The 18801-nt window shown below is 39.0% G+C and overlaps 1 protein-coding gene across 1 annotated transcript in view; it reads left to right on the top strand.

The window, feature by feature from the left end:
* Positions 1–18801, top strand: part of ncanb (neurocan b) — a 224072-nt gene that overhangs the window by 178277 nt on the left and 26994 nt on the right. The window contains 1 exon segment of the mRNA XM_028443465.1: positions 9065–9178. Coding sequence (XP_028299266.1) covers positions 9065–9178 — 114 coding nt within the window.

Below are 18801 nucleotides of genomic sequence, written 5' to 3'. Positions count from 1 at the left end.
TGGTGTTAGAGCAATGTGTCAAGTATCCCACGTGACCAAGAAAAATACTCGTCATGAGAGAGCAAGCGATCATTTGGGTTTGTCCATACACGCTGTACCCAAAGCTTTCTGCAACCTGTCCACACTCAGCTTAAAGGGAATGCCAATTCTGAGTCCCTCTGAGATCTCAAAAGCTCAACAGGAAGATCTGACTCTAAAGGAGATATGGAGAGCTTTAAAGCAGAATGGATCACCTCAGATCAAGTCAAGAGACCCTGCAGCTTCATTGTTGTTGAGGGAGTTCGAGAGACTAAAACTGCAACAGGATGTTGTATACCGAGTGACAGTTCCACCTGGCCGAAACCGTCGTTCACAACTAGTTTTACCAGAAAAGTTCAGAACAACAGTCATGAAATCACTCCATGATGATTCTGGTCATCTAGGCATCGACAAGACTTACGGACTCATCAAAGAAAGATTCTATTGGCCCAAGATGAGATCTGATGTTGAAGAACACTGTAAAAACTGTGCAAGGTGCATACAGAGAAAAACACTTCCAAAAAAAGTAGCGCCTTTGTTTCACATGCAAAGCGACGGTCCAATGGATTTAGTATGTATGGATTTCCTGTCCATAGAACCAGACCAAAGTAACACAGAGAACGTTTTAGTCATTACTGATCATTATACCCGGTATGCACAGGCTTTTCCCACCACAAACCAGAAAGCTGAAACCGTGGCCAAAGTTCTGCTGGAAAAGTATTTCCTCCATTATGGTCTGCCAAAACGCATGCATAGTGACCAGGGCAGAGACTTTGAAAGCCGTCTCATTCGAGAGTTATTGAGTTCTCTTGGCGTGGAAAAGTCGAGGACCACTCCATACCATCCCCAGGGGGATCCCCAACCCGAGAGGTTTAATCGAACCCTATTAAACATGCTTGGAACTCTTGAGCCTAATGAGAAAAGAAATTGGAGCAAGCACATTTCACATCTGGTTCACGCTTATAACTGTACGCCAAATGAAGCTACAGGTTTTTCGCCATATTATCTCATGTTCGGGCGTGAAGCAAGGATGCCCGTGGACTTGTGTTTCGGAACATCAAGCGACAACACCTGCAAAGAAACTTACCTTAAGTATGTGAAAGACTTGAGAAAAGGACTCAATGCTGCTTACAACCTCGCAGAGTCTGCCGCTGCTAGACAAAATAAAGGAAACAAAGAAAGATATGATCGGAAGGTCAAGTTCACACAACTTTTACCTGGAGATAGAGTCCTCATCCGTAACCTCGGACTGCAAGGAAAACATAAGCTGGCAGATCGCTGGGGCTCAAAACCATATGTTGTTGAAAATCAACTTTCAAACTTACCTGTGTTTCGGCTGAAACCAGAGGATGGTGATGGTCCAATCAAAATCCTTCATCGTAATCACATCTTGCCCTTGGGACAAAAAGTATGTTTGGTCCCAACACAAAACCCAGACATTATTCCAAAGAGGAGATTGAGAAGGAGGAAAAGACACCAACACAAAGATATTGATAAAGGATCAGTCCAAGATCTTGAAATGTCAGAACAAGAGAACAAAGATGACACAGAGTCAGAGGGTGAAATGTTCTACATGCCATTCTCAATACAAAGTACCCGCAAAGATGATGGAACATGTGAACCATTCAGTCTAGATCTTGATATGCAACCTGAAGAGCAGACAGAAGATTTGCAAGCGGTTCAAGAAGACCAAAATGGGAATAAAGAGACTATACTTGACATAGCTGAACAGTCAGATTTGCAAGAGACGTGCAATACTGAGACAGAGACAGACTCACGAGAAGACTTACAGATTGATAGTGAGATCAGAACGTCTCAAAGACTTAAAAAAGTTCCTTCAAGACTTACTTATGATATACCAGGGAATCCCAGTATTTGCCCTGTGAAGTTTGTTTCTTGTTTTTATAAGTGGATAAGCTCTCCTTTCCCACCTTAGTTGGGTCTATCTGATTTTATTAGCCTACTTACCAAGCCATGAGGGCATGTCTTTATTTTGGTAGGGGGAGAGTGTAATGACCTGATTGCTTATTAAATCAGTATATTTGTTTACAAGTTAAATAACACTATAACACTGAGTATATTTGTTTACAAGTTAAATAACACTGGGATGTTGAATGCATTGTTGAATGCATTGTTTTTCTACATGGTAAAAGTTACATTATTTTATGGTTTGATATTAAAACATTACTATCAAAATATTAATAAATTCATTGTTTAGTTAAAAGTTAAAAACAAATATGTAGCCTATTATCTGTTTATTCTGTGGTGATGCTTTGTGTGCGCTTCGCTAGTTGAGAAGCGTAGAAGAAGAGACATTACCGGAAGCGTAGAAGAAGAGACATTACCGGAAGCATAGAAGAAGAAAAAAGATACGAGAGAGAAGCCCGAGAGATGGCGTGTCGCGCTGTTGCATGAAAGCGACGCGTGCATGTGTGATAGAGGAAGGCGTGAAAAAGAAACTCAGTGACTTTGGGCCTGGATGGTTGCCCCTCGCTTCTGTGGACTGCTGTGGAGTTCGTGAGCGACCCGCACCGCGAGGGAGTGAGCTGTGGGCGACGTTGCCAGGACAGAGCTGAACCAGCTGAGTGAAGCTAGCGCTAAGCTAACGCTGCTCGTCGGGAGTCGGACGGTGAGAAGAGACGGTGTTGCCGCCAGGGGGATCGGCACTCATCCGCGTTGAGGACAACGGGACAGAGGGAGGTTCTGCGTGCGTCAAGCTTTCTCATCTGGTCGTGAGGACAAGGTTTTCGTTCATTCCAGACTGGTAGGATTATCGTTTTCAAGTTGTTTTCCAATGGATAAGAGCTCCAACGCGCGCCAACGTTTCTAAAAGCAATTGCTTAAAACTAAAGAGTGCACTCTAAAAGAAAAAAACCCTAAACTTTATTCCAACTGATTCAAAACTATTTACCACTAAAACTGTATTGTTTTTTTCATTGTTCCATCTTTGAATACAGCAGACTAAGTCTGAACTACAGTTATTGTGTGTGTGTGTTTAATCATTTTATCATTTAAATAATACACTGTAAACAATACCATTTCTTGATTTAACTAATGATATTTGCTCATTTGGTTTAGTCATTTATTATTATTTCTGGGAAACCTCTTATCAGATTTGTAAGTGAGCATCATATTTGACCCTAGACACAGTTTTTATACATCGGGATGTCTCTTTTGCCATAGTTATTATTCAGTAAGGGAAAAAGGGGTTAAAGATTAAGAAATCTCTCCTTTAACCTAACGAGCCGGGTGGCAAAAAGGGTTACACCTGTCTATAAACCAAAAATACTGACAGGTAAATCAAAGGAATACCGCAAAATACTCCTTAAGAAACCTGGAAATCAGACGCAAGAATTAGTAGCACAAGAAATTTGATGTACAAAACATTCCACCAGAGCTTTGTGTTTATGCACACCTTAAGTAGTGAAGGTAATCAGGGAGATGGACTTCACCTCTGAGGCTACAGAAGCAAACAGAGGTGCTAAATTCAGGCATTTTTAACTTAAACACAGATAAGAAAGTGAGTCCCATACAGAAAATACGACACATTTTCAGAAACCAAAATAAAATGTGATCATTAACAAAACAAAACTAACAACCATAAGAAAAGCATACCAGTCAAAAATGTTACTCTCCACAGCCAACCAAAACAATTTCACCAGCCCCAGGTCATACCAGCCAGAGGAACAGAAGATAACCAGAGAGAGATTTATTTAAGGCAGAGAACAAGGAACGGATGAGGTTTGTGTTTATTGATGCTTTATAAAGAGTTGATGGAGTAAAATATTTCACTGAGGCAACTCCTAAAAGGAACTGCAGAAAAAAAAAATATTTTTGTAAAGGGTACCTGAAGGTTTCTGGATCTATCACACTTGTGTTAATGCTAAGTTCAGCAGTGTTTTTCATACATACGGTAATTCCAATGAACCCAGAAATGCCCTTCTTTGAACCTGTTATCTTAAACCTTTAAAATTGCATTGCTAGCTTTACATTATGAGCCACATTTACCCACTCAGACCTTTGCTGCCATGCAATGTGCTAATCCTTCATTGTGTCCTTTCATAGACAGGTATATCAAAGATCATTGTTCTGCCTACCTTTGGTCTGTTTTTCCTATTTCTGCCAGAATTTCTTACTTAATGTCAGATCCTTGAAGCCAAAGCTCATGTGGGAAGTGTTTATTCTGGCGTTCTCTGCATTGTTGTGTTGTTCTCTTGTTGTTTTTCATATACTAGTGCAGTGCCTGTAGGAAGTATGTCTCGCTATAGAAAAGTGGGAGGTTAAGTAGCTTTTTCATGGATGGTTTACATGGGAGCTTTAATTCCTCTTTAATTCCAAATAAAAGTTAAATCCTCTTTAAACTGACCTTGTAAACACTCATTTCCTAATGCAAATTGAATTATGAATTACACATCCTGAATTACCATGACTACCTGTCAACATTAAGCTGTTTTAACTTATCTTAAGTTACCATGACTATCTCATCCATAGTGACCAAGACTACCTGTCATCATTGAGCTATTCTAACTTATTCTGAGTTACCATGACTACCTGTCAAACATTGAGCTTTTCTGCAAAGCTGCAATTAACTTATCCTGAGTTACCATGACTACCTGTTAACATTGAGCTGTTTCAACTGATCTTAAGTTACCATGACTATCTCATCCATAGTTACCTTGACAACCTGTCAAACATTGAGCTTTTCTGCAAAGCTGGAATTAACTTATCCTGAGTTACCATGACTACCTGTCAACATGGAGCTGTTCTGCAAAGCTGCATTTAAGACAATTTTATGAAATAATTTAGGAACGGTATCATTGTCCAAACAAATCCGACGTTGGACGCCCTTGAACCAAGCAGCAGCCATGTTGAAAGTCTCAGGTCAATCTGAGCCTGATTTGCAGAGGTAATTGAGAGACAGACACACACACACACTGACACACAGACAGAGGTTCCTTGCTTTATAGATACTAGACAGTGCCCGTTGGAAGTATGTATTCATGTGGGAGCTTAAGTAGAGTTTTCAATTATCACCTATGTGTTTGAAGGTTGGATGTACAAAGAGGTGTACATACTCTGTACTCTGTAGTGTTATGAAGGGGTATAATAGTGTGAGCAATTTCCCTAGTATAAATTGATAAAGTTTGCACCAATGCTGGGGTTTAGGTAGAATCTGATAAAAGACACATACACAAATAAAACTATTTATTTTGCATTTATTTTTATTTTTTATTTATTCAGTTCATTTCCGACATGGTTGCAATCACAGAAATTCACTTTGACATACAGAGCAGAAATCACATTCAACATTTCTTAGTGCAGGGCTGATTATCATCCAAGGTTAGAAATTAATATACAAACAGATGTAACATCATCTATAAATCATGTGTGTGTGAATGAAATAAACGTTTTGAATTGTAATCACCAAATAAGGAAAAGTTAAAATGTTTCCTCAAAAGAGAAGTCCACAGGAGCTCAAATCTTGTGAAAGAGCCTTAAACTATCTTCCTCTCTCTCACTTATGTGTCTGCTTGGCTGTGTACGCGTACGTTTGGTGCATGCTCACGTAGCTACTCAAGCTCTTCAGCGATTGGCTCTGGCCGCACACGTGACTCTAGCTCGTCACTGTGATTGGCTCTGGCACGCACCGGAAAGGAGTTGTGCAATGATGGGCTCTGTGCGCACACGTGACTTTAGTGGCTGTGCTTCGCTTGCGGTAGACAATTTCATGAAATTATTCATTAACTGTAGCATTACAGTCCAAACAAATGCGACGTCCCACAGCTTTGAACCAAGCTTCAGCTATGTAGCAAGTATGAGCTCTGTCTGTCCCTGAACAACGGAGATATATGAGGCACAGACAGACAGACAGACAGACAGACAGACAGACAGACAGACAGAGATTCCTTGCTTGTATAGATAGATATAAGATATAAGACTCTCCCCCTGAGTCAAGCAGGCGTAGAAATTATCGCAACAACTGAGTGTTTCACAAAACCAAGCATCATTCTGACTACTCCGGCAGGGTCTGTACCTCCTGCTTCAACTCCAGCCTTTGATATCCTCCAGCTTAAAGCGGGGCACCAGCTGTGAGGCTGTCATGTTGTTTATCCAAACAGACTCCACTGCCCTGAAAGCTGTCTTCCTGCAAAGCTGCTGTAATCCATGCCCTTAAAGTTACCAACTCCACAGTCTCAGACCATAGTTTCATTTCTGTTCCTCTACTCTGTTTTGTTCATCTATTGTCTTTGCTTTTCTTTTCCTTGTTTTTGAACTGATCTTTATCTACACATCACTCACTCCTCAGGCTTTCACCTGCTCTCTTTCCTTCCTTCATCTTCCAGCCCTTCCCTCACCTCTTGCAAAGGCTCCAGGGACATTCTCATTGTTAGGAGGGCCAAGGGTTTGAGGATGCTAGCAGCATTTTTAATGATTTTCCCCCAAGGCCATAAACATCCAGAAAAACACTTTCATCAGGACCCTCACACCTGAAAAAAAAACAAAAAGGCTTTTGTGTGAATTGCATTTGCTCAAAATCAATTACAGCTAGTTTTAGTAGCTTGTTTCCCCCCATGTCTGCATTGGTCATCTAAGGGTTGAAACTACAGTAATAGTGCAACATTTTCCTGGCCAATATTCATATTTTTCTTGCAAAAATACATTTATGAATTGTATTACATATAATATGAATCATTGTCAGCCGTCCCTATAAGGGTGTGATATACTTTATTAGCAGGAAATATGTAAAAAGAGTGTTACACCTGAGTGATGGGGGAAATAAGAAGTTAAAGAGGTTTGGGAGACAAAGAAGGGCATGTTAGTGTTAGTCTTGCTGTTGGTAATGTGTTAGTACTATTTTGCTGTGTAGTGAAATCTGCTGTACCAGTTTGAGGACATATGTGTAAAGAAAATAATTGGAAAAAAAAACATCCCAATGCTTAAATACTGTAAAGATAAGAGTGGACAGAGGGAATAGACGTGTGCTTCCAAGTGTGACAGAGCTATTTGCTGGAGTAAACATTTTTGACTTATGTCACAAAAAGAGGTGTCTAGAGGCCCCAAGCAAGCCACAGCAGATGTGTGTGTATGAGCCGCTATTGGAGGTCAGAGCGCCATCCAGGACCATGAAACCAGTCAGTCAGAGAAACGTAGGCAAGTCAAGACCACAACAAAACTCCCAGGTGGAGAAGCACTTTTCCCTAGCCCGTGGGTGTGGGTTGTTAGTGGATGTATGAAATTTAATTAAATATGAGGAAAGGCAAATGGTGTTGAGTGGTCAAAAGATATTTTTTGATAATAATACATTTTTTTTGTAATGCACTTTACATTTGATACCAAATCTCGAAGTGCTACAAGATTAAAACATTACAACATATATTAAAAGACAGGACTACAAACAAGCATTTGCTGTTAAAAAAAAGACAGGGCTAATATATTTATTTTTTTATTTATTTATTCAGTTTATTTCCGACATAGTTGCATTCACAGAAGTTTTGTTATTCCTGTTTTTTTTTTTTTTTTTTTGTACATGCCGAAAAAGGAGACGAGAGAAGCAGTTTGCTTATCCAAGTCCCGTCCCGTTTTGTACACAGAAAATTTACATCAAAGCTTGTCTCTCTGGTCAAACAGTCTTAGGTTGTTCTGAACACAATAAAAAAAAAATTGTCCTTTTTTATGTATGATTTATTCTCATCTGTAGTCAGTGTTGTCTTTATATATATATATATATATATACTGATATATATATATATATATATATATATATACTGTATATAAAATAGTTTTCTACTGCTTTGATTCTAACATATTACTGTTAGTTTAATGTCACATATGTTAGTTCTACCTCAGGTGTGTAGAAGTAGTTCAGTGAAATGGTCCCAAACTTTTGAGACTTTAGGTTGGTTCTTCTTCTGTGGCGCATTTCTTCTTCACAATGTAAATTGTGGAGCCACACTGCACCCAGCAGTTCATGTATGGTACTGCAGCAAAAATGAAGCAGACAGCAGGCACCGGTCTGATTTTATCATGAATTTACAACATTAAACTACGTGTCGACACAAATTTTTGTCGTCAATATTATCAATTATGTTACTAATTATTTTTGCATTATTGTATATGTTACACACATTGTGGTTGGCGCAAATTTCAAGATGGTCTATATATTTCATTATTATTTTTTGTTTGCCTCCTGGTAAGAATCTCAAACTCTGCTTATGATGATAATACCATCATAATTAGATTCAGGTGTGTTAAAGCAGGGAGACATCTAAAACATGCCAAGACCAGATTTAAGCACCCTACAATAGTCAGTAGATGCATTCAGGAGTTCAACTGCTACTTTTATTTTATTATACCGTAACCTTGGCTAGTATAGTTGTAGAAATATTTGTAAAATGATTTGAATTTCAGCTGACAACTTACATTTCTTAACTCCTCTAAGCTCATTCACACAGCATTCTTAAAAAAAAAAAGTCCCTGACAAGAATCTCAAACCCTGCCTATGATGTTGAGGTGCATTACAAATTGGAGGGAGTGTTGTGGGAAGGATGCAGCACCCACACCACTGCGTTATAGCGTTATAGTGTCCGACACCCAATTTTAGCCAAGACTAAACCATAAACTCCTATATTACATCAGCTTTATTTGTGCTCTCTTTTAATCTGCTGATAAGATGACAGGTGCTTTGTCATGATAGATGGAGGATGGAGGCTCATCACTAAAGAAATGTGTTTTCCACTACTCTTCACCTTTTTTTTTTTTTTTTTTTTTTTTTTTTATACAACCAAAACAAAAACACACTTTGTACACTCTCTCATTATTGTTGCTGATATACTGTATAACCCCAGGACTGTGCAGAGTACTGCAAATGCAAGGGAGCTATCAACATGAGCTCCAGTGAACCAATTGGTTATAACCTTTTGTAAAACATCTCATATCCATCCACAAATGGAATTTCTCAGAGACACTCAGTATTTGGTATTAAGTGGTGGTTTGAATTTGTGTTTTTAACAAAGCTTGCCTGACGTGTTTTTTTATCCTCCTTTAGACATTGATGATTGCCAGTCCAATCCATGCCAGAATGGAGGAACCTGCATTGATGAGATCAGCTCCTTTGTGTGTCTTTGTCTGCCCAGCTATGGTGGAGCTACGTGTGAAAAAGGTAACGATGTGCATCGTCTCCGTACGGGTTATTTTAGTTTAAGGGTTGTCTACAGAGTGCTGACAGAGTTAGGAAGTAGGGAAGGGATTTAGAAAACGTGAAGGCTGAAGTGTTTTTTTAAACTGAGAAAAGTAGACAGCAAAGAAAGGAGATGTGTTAAAAGCACGGTGATGGGGTGATGAGAAAGTTGCGAAGGTGAAGACAAGCATGCAGTTAATGGAAAGAGGGTTAATGGTGAGAGGTGTAAATAAAGATAGCACAGAGAAGGAGAGGGAAGAGAGGTGAAGATATGACTGTAGACAAAGAAGTGGAGGGAGGAGGAAGGATGAAAGCTGAGGGGTGGCAGATATCAGCAGAGCATGGGAGCCCCCTGGAATAATGCACATCTGCATCCAGATGCTTTTGTCTCTCATTACAGAAATTCCCCAGGGATAAGAAAGCCCAGATGGAAAATGTTACACACTGTGGATTTTACGTTGTTGCAAATATGTCAACATGATTTCTTCTTTGTCATTTTATTCTAAAAAAAAAAAAAACAGCGTTTTTTTGATGGGAAAATTGAGTCCCATTTAAACTCAGTCAGTATCATGGATATGCATACGAGACTCAGTTTTCACTTGCACGTATTCAGAAAGTTTATGGATACATAAACAAGAAAAAAAAAAAAGCAGCACCAGGGGCCTAATGTACAAAGACTTGCATGAAAAATGGTGTGAAAAAAGCGTACGTCTCAATCCAGAGACAGGCAGGAGCTCGTAAAAATTCAGATGTTTAAATCTGTGCGTAGGACTGGATCCACACACCTACCTTTGAACATCTAAATCAGGGTGGATGTGAACGCACATATGTCCACACCCACCGGGGATTGAGATCAGAAAAAGCTGTGCTCTTACCACCAGTAACACAGAAAAGTTCAACATTATCAACATTAACATGTTCGATGGAGATGATTCAACAGTGAAGAAACTGATATTCGGAGTTTCTGAGAAACATCTTGATGTCCCGCCCTAAACAGCTCCTGCCTCTGCCAATTTACCAGAAGCCACGCCTCTACTTTTCTGCACGCGCATTGCAGAACATATGGTCGCATTAATATAGGTCTATGGGTCGGGTACGAGCCAAAATCATATTTACCTGTTTGCCGTTGTACCGTGCGGTCTTGTTTTTGTCCACAGTTTCGCATTCACTTTGATTGATTACATAATCATAGATTTCTCAGAAACTCTGAATATCAGCTTTAATATAGACACACACAGTTCACTGCATGCTTGAGTGTTATTGAGTTAAGAAGTGGAAATCGGATGGAAGACATGGAAAATGCTATTTACTACTAGTAATAATAATGATAATTGCAAAATATGACGTTCTGATCGCGCACATCAGGCTTAATGTTTGTCTCTGTTTGTCATCTGAGCATTAAACAGGCAGTGAATTGTGTAACAGGTAAATGTGACTCAGTGTAAAATGCTTTGGTATTAAAGCGATCTATAAGTGAAATCCGTTTACCGGTACGTCAATTGCCAACAGCTTCCCGCCTCCGACACTGCACCTGTCGGTCTGCAGGATGTGGATTAATTCTAAATTCATGTGCACCAGTTTAATGAACGCGTAAACAAACGCGTAAACGAACGCGTGCCCTGCTTCTGCACGTCTGATCTACATTTACCATTGACTTAGAATGGGTACACGGGCACAATGCACAAGTGACGTCCGATGGCTGGACTGAAAGCGTTAAAGTGTTCAGACGTGAGTATCAGTGTTACAGAGGAAGGCTATCCACCTATAGTATATCCAGCGCACAGAGCTTTGACAGGTAGTGAACAACATGTAGTGGACTCAGACTAGACAAATAAAACTTTCAAAAAGACTGTAACTCACGAAAAAATTGTAAATGATACATGTTAATAGCAGCTCAGAGGTTAATGTGTTAATGTATTAATAAATTCTAATAAAAACTAATAAATCCTTTGAATCTAAAGCATCAACTATGCAGAAACGTACTTACGCCACCTCAGGACTTGACGTAAAAGACTGTACATTTCCACGCTTCCTCCAATTTCTGAACATCAGGATTTTGACGCGTGCATGTTCTTGGGCGTATATATCTTTTGTACATGAGGTCCCAGGAGAGCAGCGTGTCTGATTCATAGTTTCCCTGAAATACAAAGAAAATGCTCGCTATGAAAATGCTCACTATATCAGCTAGTGAAAAACTTAAACTAGCTAAATTACTATTTGTTTTGGTTCTCAAAAGGTATAATATTACAATCTCATTGTTTTTCTCATAAAATCCACACCTAGCTGTTTGTGGGTAATTCAACTGGTGTAAAAGTAAATTCAGTGTTTTACCTACACTGTGCGTCAAGAGAAATCTAGTATTCATTGATCAAATGTACAAGATTTGCATGTTTCTGCCATTTATGATTGATCCCAAATGAAAATCCGACAAAAGACTTTGTCAGCGACGAGAGAGTTAGAAACAGAATCTCATTTGTTTCAAAGAGACTTCAAGCTTCTTAAAAGTCACACATCTTTCCCTCTCCTTTATTAAAGGAACCTGTTTGTTCTGCTGTGTGGTTTGCTGCATGTTGTTGCCTTTGGCATGTTACCATGGTGATACCATCTAAGAATTAATGGCCAAGTTCTCTCATTGAACTCGCAGTGAGGAAAGTTAATGCTTTGTCACTCAAAGGTATTCACATTGCCCCCGTTTGTCAGACGCTGTTTAATGAATTATCATAATTCATTCTTATCAAGGTTTTATGTTAGCAGGGACAAAGTGGTGATTATTACTAGGTAATAAGCAGTGTTGGCGCCACGTTATTTTTGACAGTAACTAGTACTCTAAAGCAATATTATTTAAATAAATAAACTCTAAAACTCTAAAAGTTATCAATGCAATATAGTGCGTTTGTCCGTTACTTGGCTAGTCGCAGTATACTTCCTGTTTACAGTGGTGCTAAATTTTTTTGTGGGACGCCGTGCCAACCACCATAAAACAGAAGAAGAAGAAGCATTGTGGGCGTGTCTCTGTTTACTATAACGTGCGCTCATCATGGCGAGTCAATGCGAGAGCAAGACAAGCTTCTCAAAGTGGAAATATGCACATTATTTTACCAATCAAAGCTCTAAGCTAACGCTGCGTTGGTGGACGTGATGGAAGCCTCTGCACCGAAACAACAGCGGCTAGATTTTAACGGACTGTTATATAATAGCAAAGCTAGGAGGATGAGTTATTATTAATGGGTTATATAACTAAGAATATTAATTATGATTATTAATATTAATTCAAATTTTGCGGGGTGCCACTCCTTTTAACAGGAGAAATATGTCTAAGTTTTTAGACAAAACTCATCAATGTGAAACCAGGGAAACGTGAATTCTAACAGCAAATCTACACCATCATCACAGCTTTAATGAATCAGAGGAATCAAAGATTATGTTTAACCTTTTATTCAAAAGTCAACAATTAACACAGTCAAAATATCAATTGAAATGGGATAATTAAATCATGATAAAATGCATTTCTAGGCTAATAAAAGTGAGGATTATATGTAATAAAGTGAAATCACTATTCTAGGAGAATGCTAGTCTACTAAATATTGAATAAAAATGCAGGATACATATTCGAATAATAAGATCATAAAATCAAAGAATAAAATCATAAAGAGAGCTCATAAAACAAGGAGAAGAAGACAGACAGGGGAGACGAACAGACATGAATGAGATGAACTGTGTGGAACATGTTGTGTGTGTAAGTTTGTAGTTATGGAAGTATGGATGTGATCTATTGTGGATGAAGTTGCTGATGAAAGCTCATTCAGGTACCTTGAAGATGATGTCAGGGTTGGACCTGGAGGTGCTGTTTGAAGCAATGCAGCAGGACGTGCCACCGTTGAGTTCTGTTGCGTTTCAACAGAGAATAGCCCCTTCAGCCGATCCAGGCGGTTCTGGCCTTCGCAGCTGGCTTAAGGAATGGCTCTTGGCTTACCACAGTGGGTTGCAGGCCGGGCTTCTTTCGGCTGTTACGCACGTCACTAGATGCTGGATTCGTCCGAACCAAACAGCTGTTCATTCCAAAAATCTAACTGTTTTAACTAAAAATAAAATGAAATAAGTGAAAAGGTGGGGAGGGAAACGCGTTGAGTCTGAAACGCCAGCGTCCCAAAAACTCAAGTTTCGGGCGGCGTGTCCTTCTTTAAAAAGAATTTGGAGACGCCTTTTGGAGGAGGTGTCTTGGTTGATCATTCTGAGATCATATCGGTGATTGGTCAATGTCTCTGCTTTCAGCTTGTGGGTGTGTCTCAAGTGTGGGTGTGTGAGACAAAGACAGACGGGAGGGATGATTCCTAGATTTACACATAAACCATACTAATGAGTTCAGCATATTCAAATAATCTTTTCAACATCATATCTTGAAATATCATGTAATACGAAAGAGTTTGATACCAAACACGACTGGAAAATAGCCTAGGATCACTTTAGGAACCGGTTAATGAATTTTACTTGTAATTACTCATAAACATAAATGTCAAAAATCATGTTATGCCTCTTCTTAACTATATGGTTGCAGTAGATACCTCAAACTAACTTTTGTGATGTTTTCTGGTATTTTTAAGCACTTTTAAATGATAAACACTTTAAAATAGCATTCTGTTGGTTATTGAATTACATGAAACGAGTGGGATCGAACAGACAATATTTGCAATTTCAATTTCTGCAGGAACCCGTAACAATAATCCTTTCTTTTGTGACTTTCCAGTCAAGCACATGTTCTTTGTTCTCATTTGAGCAGGAGAGCTAGGGTTATTCCAACGTCCTGTGTGACCATTGGTGTGGGTTCGGGAGGTCGCAACATCTGCAGGGGGTCAAAGGGTCATTGGGACAGTTCTTTGATCTTACAGCATCCCAAAAGTATCTGTTTGTAAAGGGGGGAGAAGAGGGATGTTCTTCCCCCGTGGGGAGTCGTAAAAAGAGTTCGTACTGAATACTTCAAAGAGTTGGGTCAGTCTTTTCGGCTACGGTATTGAGTTCAAAGGCCACATAGTGGGGTTAGCTATGCATCTCAAAGTTGCGGGGTCAGTTGTTGTGTAAACAGTTCGTGATAAAGAAACAGGCTCCTTGGTTAATTCCTGCTAGGAAGGGGGTCCTTACGCTTGATGTGGTTTAGTTCCCTACACACGGTACGTTGTTAAAAATATGCAGCCTGTCGCTACTGTGGAGTCGCTCGTTTTGATACCATGTCCTATGCATTGCCTTGTGTAACTCAGAAAAATGCTGTGATTTTTTTTTTTCTCCATATTTATTTTTATAAGCATACACAACAGCAGAATCTGCATTTGGAATACACACAGCTTACTTTACATATGTTAAGGTGCAACTATTAAGTTGTGCTAAGGTTGAAAAATTGCTCAGTTTGAATTTTAGAGAAGCTGTTTTGTGTGTTTTGTGTTAATATAAATATATTTGATGGTTGTTTATAGCAGTTTTTGCAAAGCAAAGTTGGTCAAAATGTATTCTGAATGTTAATTCAGATTGCTTTCATTTATTTATTTTAGAAGGTTTTTTGATTTTGTGTTGTATATTGTTGCTAGTTTTTGTACTTAAGCTGTTAGGGAACATTCTAAGGGCTAAACACAACTGTTTCTATGATGCTGAAGCCACTGTAAAAAATTTGTATCTTTGATTCTGAATAATATTCCGGTTGTTTTGTGTTATTTATTTTTGAATCCCTTGTAACATTTTCACTGTCTGCTGATCTCAGGTAAAACACTTAGTGTTTGAGTCAGATTGGTGTGCGTAAAGACTAATACTGAGCAGAGTTTAGTACTGTGAACATAAATGATTAGAAACTGTAGAGTTGAATACAATACAATTTCATTTAGCAGAGGCTTTTATCCAAAGCAATGTTAATACAGGAGCAGTAGGGGTAGGAGGGATTCAAACCACCTACCCTCGTTTTACGAGCCAGCTTCCTTAACCACTATTCCTCCACCGCAGAGTTGAACAATAGTGGATTATTTTCTGATACAGCACTGATATGAAGCTGTGTGGACACAAATGACAGAAAAAATAATACATTCTTTAATTCTAGGTAACTTAAAAGTTACTTTTTCCAGTAACTCATTCATTTTTGGTGTAAGTAATCAAAATAGTAACTGAGTTACTTTGTGAATGAAGTAACAGTAACTAGTTATGTTTTTGCAGTAACTAGCACAACACTGGTAATAAGCAGACACTAGCATGTTTTTTAGTAACATTATTCTTGGTTGTATTTAGTTAACAAAACGCTCTAAACACACCAAAGCTGTCCGCTAATACGATTTCACACATAAATTCAAGTGTTGTGGCTCACAACACTTGAAGTCAAAAATACTGAGATATGTTTTTCAACACACGCATTAAGAGAAAATGTATTTATTGTTTTTTTTGTTAAAAAAAAAAAAAGAAAAAAAAGGCTTCCATATGTGAGCGCAAAAAGCAAAGTAGAGCACAACACTACCTCCAAAGAGCATAGCCGGTGAATCTGGGGCAGACAGATAGGAAGATTTTTAAAATATGTGAGTGTCAAGAGCGACACGAGGTATACAGCAGACTGAAGGCAGATAGCAGACGATGTAGTGAAGTCTACACTGAGACTAATGAGGCAGCCTGAGCTGACTAGCAGCCACGGAAAACGCCTCAGACGCACTCCTCAGTCACTCCATCAATGTCAACACTTTTCACACTCACACACGACCTCATACCCTACCTCTCCTTGAACATAAGCATCAGGCTTTTTGTACACTTATTTTAATTCTCAGTGTGTACTGTGAGCATGAGCATTATCATTGTGTCACTGTTGTGCTAATGTCAAACTTATTTTTGTTCAGAGGCCAAATATGGAGGAGTTTATCTAAGGTGGGCCACAGATTTTAGGCTGGAAAATGAGTAATTTGATCATTGTTGTTCTCTAGTTTGCAATTCCACGTATGAATAAATGGTAAAATATGTACGGCACTGATAATATCAAACAACATGTGACAGATTTCAGTCCCTGCAGGATCTTCACTTTACAATTTTGATGTAATTTGGGGACATTATGTGGAATAACTTGAAGAAAGTTTTGGAAAAGTTGAACCACTTATTTACATCACACTTTATTACTGTTTAGTGTAACATTTAAAACTACTCATTCTAAAAACAAATTAGTATAACATTGTGTGAATCAGCATTAGTAATTCTTGCACTGTAGTGCACACACACTTGGTGTGACATTCCCACTTTTTTGACGCCGGCTGTCAACAGAGTCCCTCCCTCACTTTGTCACTCACTTCCTGTCTCTGCAGAGACTACTGTCATCTGTCTGTACTCAAAAGGGACACTGAGCTGTCAGCTCCCAAACAGCTATACGCGCTGAAAACAAAATACCAGCATGTATATTTTTACTCTCATGCACACTCAGACGCACACTGAAATGCAAACATATATGGAGTTTGGTATCTATTGAGGCCATGTTGTTGTAGATAAACATTTCACTCAACTGCCTGGAAATCTACAGCCTTTTATTTCCTTCCTGCTGTTAACCAAAGTCTGGGATTACTAATCGCTGAGATTGAACCCCCACCCTTCCCTCAGGGAGGGTGGGATGGGTAAAAGGAGACAACTTGAATAATGTCTAAATATTTGAAGAGGCTGATGTGATGTTGTGCTTTGAGCTGCAATGTCAGCGAGTAGGGGAAGAAATCGACAGAGACGAGGCTGAAGATCTGAGAGGAAAGAAACATTTAACTTTGATCCTGACATTTCCCTTTCCCTCTCCTTCTCTTTCCCTGTCTCTCTCTCTCTCTCTCTCTCTCTCTCTCTCTTGCTCACTGTCTTTCCACTTTATGCCGTTCATAGTTCATTTTTCTGTGAGTCACATGTGCAAAGTAAAAGCTTTGCACAAACACACAAGCTCTGTATTTGTGTTTGTGGTTCCTTTTGAAAAACAGAGTTACACTCCTGATCGAAATTTTTTTTTTTTTTTTTTTAAGTGTGACAGTGTGCATATAGTTTATAAGCATAAAAATGGAAAAGATAGATTGGTCTGTGTTAAAAGGCTCCTTCAGGGTTTTAAGTAAAGTCCATCCTGTAAAGCAGACGTGTCAAACTTAAGGCCCGGGGGTCAAATCTGGCCCTTTAGAGCATCCTATTTGGCCCGCAGCTGCAAGCAAAAAAAGTCAGAGAAGCCATGAATCATTGTGTAAATTACCAACTAATTCAGTTGTAGTTATCTGCAAATTAATACACAAATTCAATGAAACTCCACATTATTATCAGGGCTCACATTTTCCCCCACATTTATATATCACTTGATGGAAGTTATTTATTATCTAAAATTATTAAAAGAACTCAACATTTTTTGCAAAATCCTGCAATTTTCTTCAAATTATTCCAGAAAATTTCCCCAAATTACGTATAAATTGGTCACAAAATCAAATATCATGAAAGATGATGCTGCAGGTACTGGTACTGTATCTGTCATGTACAGAGTTCTCACCAGGAATTTTTCACAGCACAAAAAATGTTGAAATTTTTAACTCTGAGGGCCAAATTTCATCCAAAGAATGTCATTTAAAGTCCTTCATAAACTTTGAGACATCCAAAACTCTGCTGCACGCCTTCTCACCCACACCTGAAAACGCAAACACATGACCTTCACAATCAAAACTCACCTTTTTAAACTAGCTTTTAACTTATGATTGTAACCTATTGTCTGAATTTACCTTTTGTACTTGTGTATATTTGTTTTGACTGTGTTTTTGAGGTTTTTTTTAGTGCTTAAAAATAAAAATTAATTATTGTTATTATTATTAGAAATTTAGTGAAGTAAAGCTAAAGTTTTTTTTGTTGATGTTAGTAGTAATATTGGAACACACACACACAAACACACACAGAGGACACGTGCTTGGACACACACACACACACGGGGACGACAGGCACGCACACACACACACACACACACAGTAACCTGGCCGAAAAAGAAGACCCGGCCCGAGAGAACACGGCCCGAACCAGCCCGACCAGAATGAAACCGAACTCTCTTTAAGCCCGAACACGTTTCAACTTGACGGTGTTCACATCGCATGTAGTGTGATCTGTTGCGAGTTTATAAATAAACAGCACGAGCAGCTTCATGTGCGCTACGTCTGGTTGAAGCACTGTTTATATTGGACGGTGCACGCAGGCAGCATCGGGGGCAGCTCAAGGGCTGCAGGGGTCCTCAGATAAAGTCTGGAGCATACGAGCAGATCACCTGTATTAAATAGATGGTGCGGCTGATGTATGTGTTTCTCTGTTATTCAGATTAAAAAGAGCGTTAAAACTACCCATGCACGCCTGGAAGTCTCTTTTTGTCCAAGTGTGCAACAATTATCACGACGGTGCCGATTAAAAAAGGAAAAAAACCAACAGAAAATCCCCCCAACGCTGCTGAAAACTGAACGTAGGGGGTGCCATCGTCAGGGGCCCCTACGCTCAATAGCGCTGGTGAGAACCCTGACGTATTGCTTTGATATTATCAGTGCCGTACATGCTTTATGATTTATTTATACTTGGAAGTGCATATTAGAGCACAATAATAATTAAAGTTTAGAAAATAA

Source organism: Gouania willdenowi, chromosome 4 (assembly GCF_900634775.1).
Source record: "Gouania willdenowi chromosome 4, fGouWil2.1, whole genome shotgun sequence".
Lineage (NCBI taxonomy): Eukaryota > Metazoa > Chordata > Actinopteri > Blenniiformes > Gobiesocidae > Gouania > Gouania willdenowi.
Note: the sequence above shows the minus strand (reverse complement) of the source record. Positions and strands in the feature narration are given on the sequence as shown.